The sequence below is a fragment of the Myodes glareolus genome, chromosome 27, assembly GCF_982192425.1.
Source record: "Myodes glareolus chromosome 27, mMyoGla1.1, whole genome shotgun sequence".
NCBI lineage: Eukaryota > Metazoa > Chordata > Mammalia > Rodentia > Cricetidae > Myodes > Myodes glareolus.
In genome coordinates this window covers 26,306,581-26,321,008 of record NC_142052.1, presented here as the reverse complement: position 1 = coordinate 26,321,008, position 14,428 = coordinate 26,306,581, and the positions used below count along the sequence as shown (strand labels likewise).

Here is a 14,428-nt window from a genome sequence, read left to right as displayed (position 1 = left end):
GCAAAATTTAGCCAAGAGTGAAATATGATTCAAGCAAAGCAACAACCATGTAACTGTGTGTTAGGAGATGGACTACAAGGATAGAGAAGAAAAGTTAACTCAGGATACAATGGAAGAAAATCTCCCGAAACTGAACAGAGGCGGGAAAGACTCACAAAGGCTGATCAGAATGAATGCAATAGAACCAAGGTCTTTGTCAAAGTTCAGAATCCAGAAAAAAATGAAAAATTCATAATATTCAAGAAATAAAGCAAAAAGTTTAAATAAGAAACCCAGATAACTTATTTTTAAGGGAATAGAGTCTAAGCAAGTACAGGGGGAAAAAAATCCTTATAACCTAGTAAGGGTGTCACAGGCTGACCGCGGAAAGTAAGGAAAATTCCTCTGTGCAGATAGGTTTTCTAGGGAAAGTGAGGCTTTCTGTTGAATACAGATAGCCAGGAGGCTGATGCTCCCGGGGAAACATCAGCTTGGTTTCCTAACCATAGGGCTGGGGCAGGGACTCAACCTACCAGTTAAGGAGCATCATGGAGAGGAAGTCAGTTAGTCCCTGGGCTAAACTCACCATTGTGCTGTTTGTAACTGCACCAGCTTTGATTCTTTTCATCATCAGCCTCCTAATCTGTGATTAAAACAAACTCCTACTTGTTTAAATCAAGGTTCCTGAGATTTCCGTTCCTAGGAGACACACACAGATGCAACCGATGCCTCTCGACAGATGGCACGATTGGATTTTGCCATGAATTATAAAACAATGGCAAGTGTTGAGTTTGATTTTCCACTTAAAACATTGGTGGTAAACTAGATTGACTGCTTTGCCATTTAAATAAACTAGCATCTCCAATGAATATTTCATCTCTGTCGACCAAATACAAGAAAAATACCTTCATTTATCTTTATGGGACGTGCCTTGTAGACTAGGATTTTGATGATAGCAGTTGGATTGTAAATCCTTTGAAGAACCAAATTTAGTGCCATTTGTCACTCAGAGTCAAAGATCAGCCAAGTGCAAGCCACGAACAGTCATTCATGCATGCACTGTAAGCAACGTGCTGCAGAGCAAATATCTGTGCTAGTACTGAGACGGCAAGACTTCCTATGCACTTTATTTTAACCAGTTTATTGAGATACAGCTGATTTATAAAGACCTACATAACTAAACTCAAATATAGAATATGTACCTAGCATATAATTTGATAAAATTAATTTAATAAATTTTGATCAAAACTTAGATCCTATGGGATTAGTCATTACTACAGTCAAGATGATAAATGCCACCAGCATCCCAAAATATGCTCATCCCCTTTATGGAATCTATATCCCCAGGAAAATCTATCTTTCCCTCCTTTCCTTTATCTCATCTCCCCAGGAAATCACCAATGACTTCCCTAGGAAGTCTCTGTCACTGTGGGTTAGCTTATATTTTTGTATTTTTTACATAAATTGAATGTTTTGCCTGGCTCCTTTCACGTGGTATTAGTTGGAGAGCCATCCATGCTGTGGATGAATGGCAAGTAGAAACAGATGTGAGAAAAGATCAGAAAGCCAGCAATGGGGGCACAGTTCTCTGCTTCCCAGTCATGGAGCCCTGGTTACTGCCCAAGTCTGACTCGACTCCTCCCTCTTGGGTGTGAGGGGAGAGCAGAAGGGATTGCAGGAGATGGTGGAGAACAGGAAATGGAGGGGAATGAGAAAACCAAAAGAAAATTCAATCACCGAGTTCCTGAGTTATGTGTCTGTTTTATCGAACACACAGTCAGTTACATGTTTACCTATTAAACTTGGTTCATATGCTGCTGAATATTTTTCCTAGGAACTGATGAAAAGTAGTCAGGTGTGCTAACAGATGTGGCTGTCCAACCACCTCAGTCACACGGCACTAGTCTAATGTTTAGCATGACTGTCGTGAAGAAATGGCTTCATCCTAATCCCCATGCATTCTTCCATTACTCACCAGAGGGCCACTTGTTTTGGTAACTCCTGGCGGTTCTTTTTCTTCCTTGGTGCCGTCCAACTGAGTAGCACGGTCACAAGAATCACTAGACTAAGGAAGACAAAGAAATTCATTTTCCTTCAGCTCCTCACTGCAAACATGGCCATGTATGTCACTATGCATTACAACAGAGCTCATATACATATGTATGATTTATAAGGTTACACAAAGACACACAGAGTTCATGGCTGCTTGTGTGTTGATACAGCACTTACCAATTCATCGACAATCATAATACACACCTTGGGCTATAACAGAATTTGTTTCACAGCCAGACACAGCTAGCTGCCTGCCTACTTCCTCTTTTCTTCCTTGAGTGTATGAACGTCATGATTTGCTCTATGGTCCTACATGGCCACCTAAGACTCTGTGTTACCGGCAATGATTACACATAGCAGGAAGAATACTCTGGGGACATGGATGTGTTCCTGGGGTGCCACACATCCTATGAATACCATGTAATCATCTCAATGCTGAGGAGAGCAGAACAGAAAGATGAAAGTTGGCAGATTCATGCCTGTCTGTCATAGCACCACTGGTCTTTCAACCATGAGCCTCTCATGCAAAGGGTAAGCCTTTCCCCCTTTCCACCCTTTTTTTTAAAAATTTTTAATACAATCTTTTCTCATTTTACATAGTGATCCCTGTTCCTACTCCCTCCCCTCCTCTTTCTTCCTCCATCCTCTCCTTCCGCCATCCCATCCACACCTCAGAAAGGGTAAGACTTCCCATGGGGAGTCAACAAAGTCTGACACTTCACTTACAGCACCCCCCCCCATATCTAGGCTGAGCAAGGCATCCCTCCAAAGAGAATGTGCTCCTAGATGCCAGTTCAAGCACTAAGGATAAATCCTGCTCCTACTGCAGTGGCCTCCCAGGCTGTCCAAGCCTCACAACTGTCCCCCACATTCAGTGGGCCTAGTTTGGTCCTATACAGGTTCCCCAGGTATCAGTCCAGAGTCAGTGAGCTCTCACTAGCTCAGGTCAGCTGTTTCTGTGGGTATCACCATTATGGTCATGACCCTTTTGCTCATATTATCGCTCCTCCCTCTCTTGGGCTGGTCTCAGGTAGCTCAGCCCAGTGCTTCACCGTAGATCTCTGCATCTGCTTCCACCAGTTGCTGACTGAAGGTTCTATGATGCCAATTAAGGTACTCATCAGTCTGATTACAGGGGAAGGCCAATTTAGGCGTCCTCTCCACTGTTGCTTAGAATCTTAGCTGAGGTCATCCTTGAGGATTCCTGGAATTTTCCCTGGTGCTAGGTTTCCTGATAGTATTTTAATGGCTCCCTCAATATCTCATGGTGTATAACAGTTTATACTCCATGATCCCAGAGAAGCTCCATAACAAGAACCCTAAGAGAGATATGCATGGATACCCCTGGGAAGGGGAAACACACAGGACCTCCTCAGAAAATTGGTGGGGGGGGGGAAGAGGAGAGGAGAGGAGAAGGGGAGGGAGGAGGAGAACATGAGGGAATGGGAAGCTCAAAAAGGGGGAAGGACAGTGAAGGGGGGAAAGGAAAGAGGTATCTTGATTGGGGGAGCCATTAAAGCCTTACTCTTTAAGGAGGCAGCTGACTGATAAAAACACACTGCTTTCAAACTGGGCTTACAGAAAATGTGTGATATTTGTCTTTTTGAGTCTGGACTATTTCACAGCACAGCACAATCTTCATCTTCCATCTATTTCCTGTGAAGGACACAATTTTCTGTCTTTATGGCTGAATAAAACCTCATGTATATAGTAATAAGCAAAGAGATAACTGGACTTGTGTCTGCATTCCACAACGGTTATATGGTCATGTCAAAGAGGTCAGTCTTTTTCTTATATACAAATAAGAAATCAGTATTAGACTGAGGACTTCATAAACTCATAGTACTAAGCCAAATATTCTATCCCCACCCACCAGATACTGGAAACTCTCCAGTTTCCATGACGTCTGAAGTACTGGGAGCCAGGTGTTCTGTTTGGGTTGGACAGAGCCACAGGCCTCACATATACATACGGTCTAAGACTCAGAAGCATTTCCCTTAAGGACACCAAATGCTGATTCTATGGTTGAGCAGGCTTTCTGAAACATCAAACATACTAGACATTATAGAAATCTTAAGCCATTCTGTTGAATCTTAGGAAATGCCATTTTTCGTAAGCCTTCTCCAAAGCATATACAGTAGGTGCATAACAAAAGCACCGGTTTGTAAATGGCAGCTGCTGAAGAGGCAGCACAGGGAGCTCTGGTCAGGGTGAAGCGTGAGCATACACACACACATACACACCACACACATACACACATACACACATATACATATTCACACGCCACACACATACACATACATACACATAACACAACACACACATACACACATATACATATTCACATGCCACACACACATACACACATACACATACATACACATAACAAAACACACATACAACACACATACACACATACATATAACACAACGCAATACATACACATAACACAACACACATACATAACACACACATACATACACACATACACATAACACACACAACGCGCACATACACACACATTACACACATATACACATACACACAACACACATACATACACATATACATTCATGCCACACCTGGTCACTGGTAATAAGATACTCTCATGAACACAAATCTAAGTTGGACATGAGGCAGGGGGATCAGGAGCTCAAGGCCACCATTGGTGAGTCTGAGGCCACCCTGGGCTTTGGGAAACCCTGCCTCCAAAACAAAAGAACAGAACCCAAACGGCACTGGGATCATCACAGTGCTCCACCAACACTCAGAAATGGGTAGAAATTCCTGGGAAACGACTTGGTAATGGTACAGGCATGCTGAGCCGAAGAATAACATAACACAACATTGCTTTCAAGCAAACGAGAAATCCATAAAAATCAAACAACGAAACAAGCCCAGAGTAAAGGGCAACCGGGCACTCACAGGGCGATTGACAGCACACGCGTTTTCTCAGCAGAGAGGCCACCTCGTAACCTGCCGCCAGCCCTGAGGTGCGAGCGGCAGCCCATGGCTACGTGCAGTCCGAGAGGCACCCAAGTCAAGCGTGCTGACTCCTTTGGTGGCTCGGGGAAGGTGTCCCTGCTAAGGACCGAGCAGATAGCACTATCAGGTCACTCTAGAATTCTAAGAAAAAACGTGAACGGGAGACTAAAAGCAAAATACTAGTTTATGTGGGATGGGAAGAAATTAAATCATTTTCTCCTCCCGTTCAGCACAACTGTCCCATGGTTGGCCAACTCTCTCAAAGAGCATTTGTTGGGACTTAGTCCCCAACACAGTCGTATTCAAAAAGCTGTGCAGGGCCTTGACTCTCTTATTCCGGGAGGGAGACTGGTACTCTGAGAGTGGGTTCCTCAAGCAAGGAGGCATGTGTCCTCTGCGGCTTCTCCTGTCTCACTTCCCTACCACGAACGACACAGAATGAACGTCTACACCAGCTGCCTGGCCGGTCCCTCAACTTCGCGGCCCTTCAGCTTTGGTAATGCTCCACCCTCAAAAGCTGGGAGAAATAAATCTCTGTTCTAGACACATGGCCCAGGGTGTGGGCATTCCTTTCTAACAATACAAAATGGTAAAAATTGAAGAAAATATGGTTACCAGTTCTGACGAAAACAGAATGAGAGAAAAACAGTTGATGAGGATTTAGTAATTTCTGAGAGATTCGGAGGCAGCCTCACGTTCGGAGCCATCACCACAAATGAATAAACAGAAATCAGTAAAACTTGAGGTACCATTTTGAGTTAACAGTGTGACTGGTAATTTTTAAAATCAGCATGAACAGGGAAAATCTTTTTTTTTTTTTTTTTTCCAACAAGTGACACCAGGTATATCAGCCACATTCCAGGGAAGGCCCATGCTCAAGAGGAGCTGGGCAACACAAGCCAGACTACGTGTTTTTAGTGACTTTTTCTTGTGCTTGTGTTTTTGCTTTTGAGAGAGAAAAAGAACGAGTTAGGTCTGGGGAAGTCTGAGAAGAGCTGGTGGGAAGGAAAGAATACGATAAAAGGTATAAAATTCATCAAAGAATAAATAAAATACAAACAAACCCATGGGTGCTATAATCATTCATTGCAAAAACTGGAATTAGGGAAGCAAATGATAGAGATGTAATCTACTAGCATGCAAGACAAACATAAGGGCACTGGAAGTACAAGACATAATTCAAGAAAAATGTAATTTTGATCCAAGTGCAGAAAAGGAGAAATAATGAGAATGTTTAGAATTCACAGAAATCTTTTGCAAAAACTCAAAGCTGACTATTGACAGAGTGAAAACGATAATTTAATGTCCCAGCAATAAATACAAACTTCTGAAGCTTATAGAACCATATAAATGGCAGTGGGACATAAATAATGGAATAAAATGTAGTGGGCCATAAAATTCCCGAAATTTAAATTGAGTGCCAATCCACAGATTCCTGCAGGATATAAATTATAGCACTTTCATAATCATTGGCTGGGGGAGGAGACCTGGTCAGTCGTCCTCCTCAGCTTGGACCATGAAAGCCAATATGGACAAGTTCAACAGAACCGCCTTTACGGGCTGCCATGCATGCCTCAGCATCGCCAGGGCAGAAATTTCATTCTTTGATTTTTCAAGACAGTGATGGGTTTGAAGCAATGGAGCCAGGAGGGCCTGCGGTGGGAGAGTGGAAAAGTGGGGCCAGTGCCTCCCTTAGTCCTGCTTCAGCGCTTTGGCCTGAGGGGACTGGAGTGTCCAGCTGGAGAGCTACTGGAAGGAACTTGATCTGGAATCACTTCCTTCCACTAACGTTATATAGTAAAAAAAATAAAAGAAGAAGAAAGAAATGAGCATAGTTTAGGGGAGTCAGAGCAGGAAGAGCAGAGAAGGTAAACACCAGAGTGCTAATGTCCTTCTTGGGCTGACACACTCACGTCCCAGTCGGTCTACTCGACGGACAGTGGCTACCATCCAGCTACTGGGAAAAACTGAAGTGCCTGGGGCCAGCAAAGAGGACTTGGGTGTCCTGGCTGGGTGTGGGCTGTGGAAGACTTCCCACACAGAGGGCGTAATAGAGAGCTTGCTGCCAACCTGACTGACTTATAGTAGGAAGGGCTTGATACATTTGTGAGCAATGTAATCAGAGTGGGAAAAATTAGGGACCATTTTACAAAACAGTACTGTTTCCAGAACCAGCTGACTGCACTGCCCTCCAGCCCTCAGCTGACAAATGAATTCAGAGCAGCCAGAACCCAGCTGGGCACGTGCAGACCACACAACAGAACACTCGATGGGACCAAGAGCCAGTCACAAGTCAGTGCCAGATGTACCAGCTCTTATCAAATAGAGGCTGCACCACAGCAGGACCTACAGATCCCCCCCCCCCCACACACACCATCAGTCTTCAGAGGACCAAGGCGGGGTAGGCCTAAGAGAAAAGAGTCATCCGCCTGTGTCAGGAAGGGGTGGAGAGCAGACAGACAGACATGAGAGCAGACAGACAGACATGAGAACAGACAGACAGATGTGCTCTGCAGTCAGTATCGCAGTGGGCGGAGAGCAGACAGACAGACATGCTTCCTAGCCTGCCTGATGGCCTTTAAAAAATTACTTCTTCAAACCTCCTGACACTAATCCCCCTTACCTTACCCATGGACCATTTTTCCCCACCTGGGGACCACTGATATCATTGCTTTACCCATATTTGCACCCCAAACTTTTTTACAAAAATGAATCGGTATACGGCAAAAATCATTTGGATACTAAGAAAACGAAAGTGCATTTTAGCACAGAAATGAGCTCTCGCTTCAAACTGTGCGTCCATCGTGGGTCATGCATTTCATCTGAGTACTCACAGAGACTGAGGGAGACAGTGATGGCTATGAATACATATATACTCAGTACTGCATTAAGCCTTGTGCCCATCAACACTGAGATCAGATTAAATTCTAGGGATGAAAATGTGCATTTTTCTTTGTAGAAGGCACCGTCAACTATGTTCCTATCCCCAGCCTGCTGTCTTCATTAACAATATCTTGATCCCCCACCCCCAGGGAGTTCTATGCCTAACAAAACTCAAAACATGAGCATCTTTGAAGCTAAGGATGATGTGGTCCTGAGCCACGGGGTAGCGGGAACTCTCCCAAGAAGGATTTCCAGGAAAGTGAGTCTGGAATGATAGGGTCATTAATGCCATTCCAGAAACCGCCAGAACGTGAATATGGTGCCTGCAGTGGCCTGTCGGACTCGTCAGTAAATCGATGAGGCTGTATGTGGATGACAACACAGGAACGCAAAAGGAAGCTGGGTTCCTGGCAAGAAAGGTTCATCTACTTGAGCTCTGCCTTCAAAGAGGAAAAACTCCTATTAGTACAACCCGCCATTTCCTGTGCTTCTGTTCTGTGCAGTCAGGGGTATACATAAATTATACACAACACAATACATAAAAGCACACCGCATGACTATATCTGCCCAGTCAGTTATCAGTGAGGTACACCTTTAGCTAAACTCTTACCAATTAGGAAACCGGGTGTTAATTAGATTGGTTGTTCCCCCAATTAAATGTGTTGTGAAATGAATATTTACTCATGTCTTCCAAGCCCTGGAGCGATGCCTTTGGGTACAGACCATGTGTTAAGCACCCTGACCCTGACTTAGCACTTTTGACTTAGCATACCATGGCTAATGCAAGATCCAAACACTCTGCTCCCTCACTACCGGACACCACTGGAAAACTAATTCACAGGTTATCTAAGTGAAATCATAAAATGTATTTGGGTTCATAAAAATAGTTATTCTTCAGCTTGACTGACCATATTTTCTGTTTCCAGCAAAGATTATATATTTCCTTGAAAACGAGGAGGGGGAAAAAGCACATTAATTTAGAAGGAGCTAGTTAATCCGGACAAGAAAATTCGATCAAGTGAACAAAATGCACTCACTACTGTCTCCCTCTCCTACCAATCAAACCGAGCGACAGAAGATACAGCATCATTTAAAAGGCTTAGCTCTGGAAGGCACTCAACATTTTACTAGCAGAAAAGAAGTTATAGGGAGTTCCTGGAAGATTAAAACCTAAAAAATGGTTTGGTAAGGCCTCGGCCTGGGAAAAGGCACAAAAGAAAACCGAGGAGTTAAATGCTTAGTCCCCGAGCCACAAAAATGGCTCAATGGTGCAGAAAAATCGTCAGCCTGGGAAAAGGTACGAGGGACAATAAGCAGGAGTTAAGTGCTTGGTCCCCAAGCCTCCACATTCAGAGAGAAATAGAAAAGTTTGGAACGCAGCCCAGCTCAAAAAAGTGACCAGCAGTTGAACAACATTTTTCTTGGTAAAAGGGCAAGGCGAAGTCTTTCCTTGATTGGACGCTGAAGGACAGACTCCCGGTGCCATGGTGACCTTCACTAGCTGCTTGGTGGCTGTTCGGAGGAGGAAGTAGTGGTCTGGGACTGCAGGGCACCTCAGGGACTTTTGCATGATAAGGACAGGAGTAGGAAAGGGGAAGTTTGCTTCGCCTGGAAAGGAAACAGAGTTTTTGGGGAATCTTGTCGCTCAGTCATCAACTGTCACATGTCTTAAAGCAAAATGTGACAGGTGAGACACACTTGTCTACCCACAGAGCCCAAATCCTTTCCAAAGCAGACTTTTGGTGCTGGAGCGGGTCCATACAACTGCACGAGAAGCACACAGTCACTAACTAATCACAAGCAATCAATCTAGTCTCCCCTGAAGAAACATACATCAACAGCCAGGGATGAAAAATCAATTTAACAATAACAATGGGAAGAGAAAACAATGCCGCTAAAAATAAGTCCATCACCGGAAGGAAACCGCTCACAGAAAGGGGCAGGCGGTGGGAGGACAGGCTTGCGCTACTGTCTTCAGAGTGCGAGATGGTGTTTGCAGCCAAGAGGCAAGAATAGTGCAGCTGGCACAGAGAGCAGGGGTAGGATGCTTCCCTGACATGTCTGAGCCCTGGGTTTAATCCCTGTGCACGAAATCAACAAGACCAAAGGACAAATTATTAGAATAAAAGAGAAATCAAAGGAAGGGAAATAGCCATAAACTGGTAAGTATTAAATTCTGAAAATTAGCCCAAGTACAAATTCAACCATGGCCAAATTACTGACATTCACAAATTGTGGTTCAAGGGATTTTTCAAGACCCTAAAGCAAACACATACAAATGAAGCAAAACAAAACGAAAACCAAAACAAAACCCTGGAAATTAAAAGGGAAGGGTCAAGAGTCACAGAGACCAGTCTGAGCCCAAGGACCACTCAACAGGGGCTCAGGAGACCATGCACCACAGAAAGGAATTTATAATAATTTAAATATTTGCTAGTGTTCAAAGTCTTCATTTAGTACAGACACGATGAATTTTGCCAAAAGGTCAAGCTGGTACAGTTTCAAACCCCAAGAATATAAACGACAATCAAAACACTTCGACTTTTAGTGGATAAAGGAGCAGGCCTGCCCTAACATAGGCATGACACCCCACAGTGACTACTCAGGACGGATGGCTGGAGATTCCTTTGCAGTTCTGAGGGAAGGGGGATTTAAGCTGAAATTCTATGAGGGAAAAAAAAGTTTCGGAAAACTAACATAATTTGAGCATCTGTACATCAAACTGTTGAATTAATGTTGTCACCTGTTGAGTACACGGGTAAAATTATGCATTTAAGATGAATACAGAATCTTCTTGTGAAACTGAGAGGTTTAGGGACAGTAAGATGGCTTAGCAGGCGAGGGTGCCTGATGCCAAGCCTGAGGGCCCAAATGGTAGGAGTAAAATCAGGCAAGTTGTCCTCTGACCTCTTCAAGTACAGCACACTGCAGTTTCCATGTGCGTGCACACACACACACACACATACACACACATGCACACATGCATGTGCATGCACGCACACACACGGGATTATATAATTAAAAAAGAAACGGCAAATGACAACCAAAGAAAGATAATGATAAGAGAGAAAAGAGGGAGAAAGGACTAAAGCAAGAAAAGAAAGGAGGAAGAAGAGATGAGAGAGGGGGGATGCACAATCAATGGCAGCAGAGGGAGGAAGGAAGGGAGGCAGAGAAAGAGGGGGAGGCAAACCGGGACAGATATGGAGCAAGGAGAGAGGAGAATTGGTGTTTACGTTGTTAAGCTAGGACAGGAAGTTTAAAAGGCCCAGGGCATTCCTCACAAGGTATTCACAACAGATGCTGAAATCTTTAGGGAAAAGATTTATATAAAAAGATTTTATATAACGGAAACCCGAGGTGCTTTTTCAAAGGCTAGTTTTACGTGGTTTTTACATGCCTGACAAGGAACACACACAAGGCTTTTTGGTTCTTCCTTTTGCCTGCAGCTACCTACCTCTTACCTTAACCCTCATTCCTACTTCACTGTGAAACTGGGCTGTAACTGAAGACGGAAGGCAAAGGCAGAGAGAAAGAATGGTTCTGACATCATTATCTCTTAACTGTCTGGTGTGTGTGCGTGCGTGTGTGCACGTGTGCATACGCTGAGCTGTATCCACTGTCCTGCCTGGAAGCAGCAGTTCATAGCTGATTGCACCCAAGAAAAACTTCAGTTTTTACACTTAAAGACCAAGGTACAAGTGGTCTCTTCATCTGTCACTTCAGAGAGGGTCAGAATCAAAGAAGGGGTCGGCCACAAACGACCCCATACCTTACTGGTTTGTATTGTTATAGAAATGCAATGTCCCAAGGGTACTGGTGACTTTGATGTCTACAACCACAGCCTAACAGAAACAATTTAAAAGAGAAATCCTGATATGTCCTCATGGTTTCAGTCCATCGTGGAATGAAAGGCATTATGGGATAGCTCAGCTATGGTGGTAGGAACATTCACGGAGTCTGTTTAGTTCTTGGCAAACCAGGAAGGGGTGGGTATAACCTTCAAAGGCATGTCCCTAGTGACCTACTCCTACCAGCCAGGCCCTACTCCCGAAAGGTCCCTCAGACTCCCAACAGACTATACCAGGTGAAGAACAAGCTGATGTAGGAGGTTCTTCTGTCTATGTGTTGCTTTCATTGGTTGAATAAAGAAACTGCCTTGGCCTTTTGATAGGGCAGCCCTTAGGTGGGCAGAGTAGACAGAACAGAATGCTGTGAAGAAGGCAGTGTGGCAGATGCCATGAATCTCCTGCCTGAGATGGACGTAGGTTAGAATCTTGCCAATAAGCCACAGTCATGTGGTGATACACAGATTTAATAGAAATGGGTTAATCAAGATGTGAGAGTTAGCCAATAAGAGGCTAGAGCTAATGAGCCAGGCAATGGTTTAATTAATACAATTTCTGTGTGGTTATTTCGGGAGGTGTAAGCTAGCTGGGACGAAACAAGCAGCCCACTCCTCCTACTATAAGAAACAGTCTAATAGGAACCAATGGAAAGCACTTCAGACACAGGATTCAGGGCAAGCACATAGACCCTTTCTAACTCAGCTCACTGAAGGAGGGCCCAATCCTTTGCCTGAAGTAGCTGGAAAGAGATTTGGCCAAGAAAGTGGGTAGGCACAGTTTTCAAGACTGTTGTACGATGGCCCTGGAAACAGTAGAAAGGCAAGTTCCAGGGAACTGAATCTATCAGGACGAACTTTTCACTGGCGGGCATCTCAGCCAAGACATATGTGGCTGAACTCTTGGCTGCAAGGTGCCGAAGCCATCTTCCCTCCATTATTGCTAGAGAGAAACAGTAATCCTTCCACCCAGAAAGACACGGACTTCAACGAAGGAGAAAATTCAAATGTCATGGAACTCACGATGCTCAGCAAGTCATAGTATAATAGGCAACATGATATTCTGCTGTTCAACACACGCTCCAAGTCGCATGCGACTGTTTAGATTTAGACTGATTAAGATCATACAAAATACCAAATCCAGTTAACCTGCTTGTTGCAGATATGATGGAGGCTGTCATATTAGAATAGAAGCAAACCATTGCTATTATCTAGAAAGTTCTGAATGGTGGCATTATTCTATATTATCACAGATGCATAGGTTAATTAGGTATATGCAAATTCCCTGGTAATACCCTTAATGACGACCATATATAAGAAAAAAATACAAACAACTTGAAAAGACTGAAATTGGAGACATCATCCATGATCACTATCTGTGGTGGTTTGAATAAGAACGTCCCCCATCGGTTCATATATTTGAACACTTAGTTGCCAGGGAGTGGCACTGTTTAAGAAGAATTAGAGTGTGTTTTTGTTGGAGTGGGTGTGACCTTGTTGGAGAAAATGTGTAGCTGAGAGTGGGTTTGAAGTTTCAATCCCCAAACTAGACCCACAAATCTCTCTCACCCTTGGTATAGATGAAAGTTTCTGTCCCGCCCAGTCCCGTAGCTGTTCAGCCCCAAATAAACACACAAAGGCTTATATTAATTATAAACTGTTTGGTCTATTGTTCAGGCTTAATACTAACTATCTCTTATGACTTAAATTAATTCTTATCTATATTTAGCCATGTGGCTTGGTACCTTTTCTCAGTAAGGCATTCTCATCTTGCTCCCTCGACTTCTGGATGACAACCAACTTTCTGCCTTTCCTCTTCCCAGAATTCTCTTAGTCTGGCCTCCCTACCCATACTTCCCTCCGGGATACTGGCCAATCAGCATTTTATTAAACCAATATGAGTGACAAATCTTTACAGTGTACAAGAGCATTATCCACAGCACTTGGCCTGCAGATCAGTATATAGCTCTCATCCACTGCTCCAGGGCCAAGCAGGTATCATGTTATCTGCCATGATGACAATGGACTAAACCTCTGAAATTGTCAGTGAGCCCCCAATTGAAAGCTTTCTTTTGTAAGAGTTGCCTGGTCATGGCGTCTTTTCACAGCAAGAGAAACTAAGGAACTAGCTGACATCCTGGGTATCTTCAATTATATCATGACAGAAGCTGCACTGGAACAGAAGAGAAACCTAAATCAGATGGATGGAATCGCCCCGCAGGCAGAATAGCACAGTACCAAATTTCTTTTATGCTGTGTAACCATCAACCCAGAGGCCCATGAATCCTCTCTGGATAGCATCAGGGAAGGGATCGTGCACACGGAACCCATTCAGTAAGTACCCGCTGTGCCTAGCCACACTGCCAGGCAGCTGTTAAATGGCTCAGCGAGAGGAGGAAGAAGCACACTGGAAGAACACCTTCGGTCCAGCTGACGTAGGTGGGGTGGGCGTGACTAATGGTGCCAGGAGGGAAACCGTGGCAACACAACTACTGTGGACAAGGTGGAACTCCAATCAGCCACTTCTCACAAGACCCGCGATACTTCCCTCTACTTGCAACCACTCATTTCATTGGTTCCTATGTCTTCTAGTTTTATCAAAGTAAATTTTCTGAATCTAAAGGCTCTTCTGCTCATTTCCCATTTAAAACGATCCACTTGGACTTTCTTACAAGACCTCAGGTA

General features: G+C 44.0%; 1 protein-coding gene across 5 annotated transcripts in view; it reads right to left on the bottom strand.

The window, feature by feature from the left end:
• Arhgap28 (Rho GTPase activating protein 28) overlaps positions 1-14,428 on the bottom strand; it is a 172,913-nt gene that overhangs the window by 46,415 nt on the left and 112,070 nt on the right. For all 5 annotated transcript variants that reach the window (XM_087902274.1, XM_087902273.1, XM_087902275.1 and 2 more), the window contains exon 4: positions 1,955-2,044. In XM_087902274.1, the coding sequence (XP_087758400.1) occupies positions 1,955-2,044 (90 nt within the window). The remainder of the gene's footprint in view (positions 1-1,954; positions 2,045-14,428) is intronic.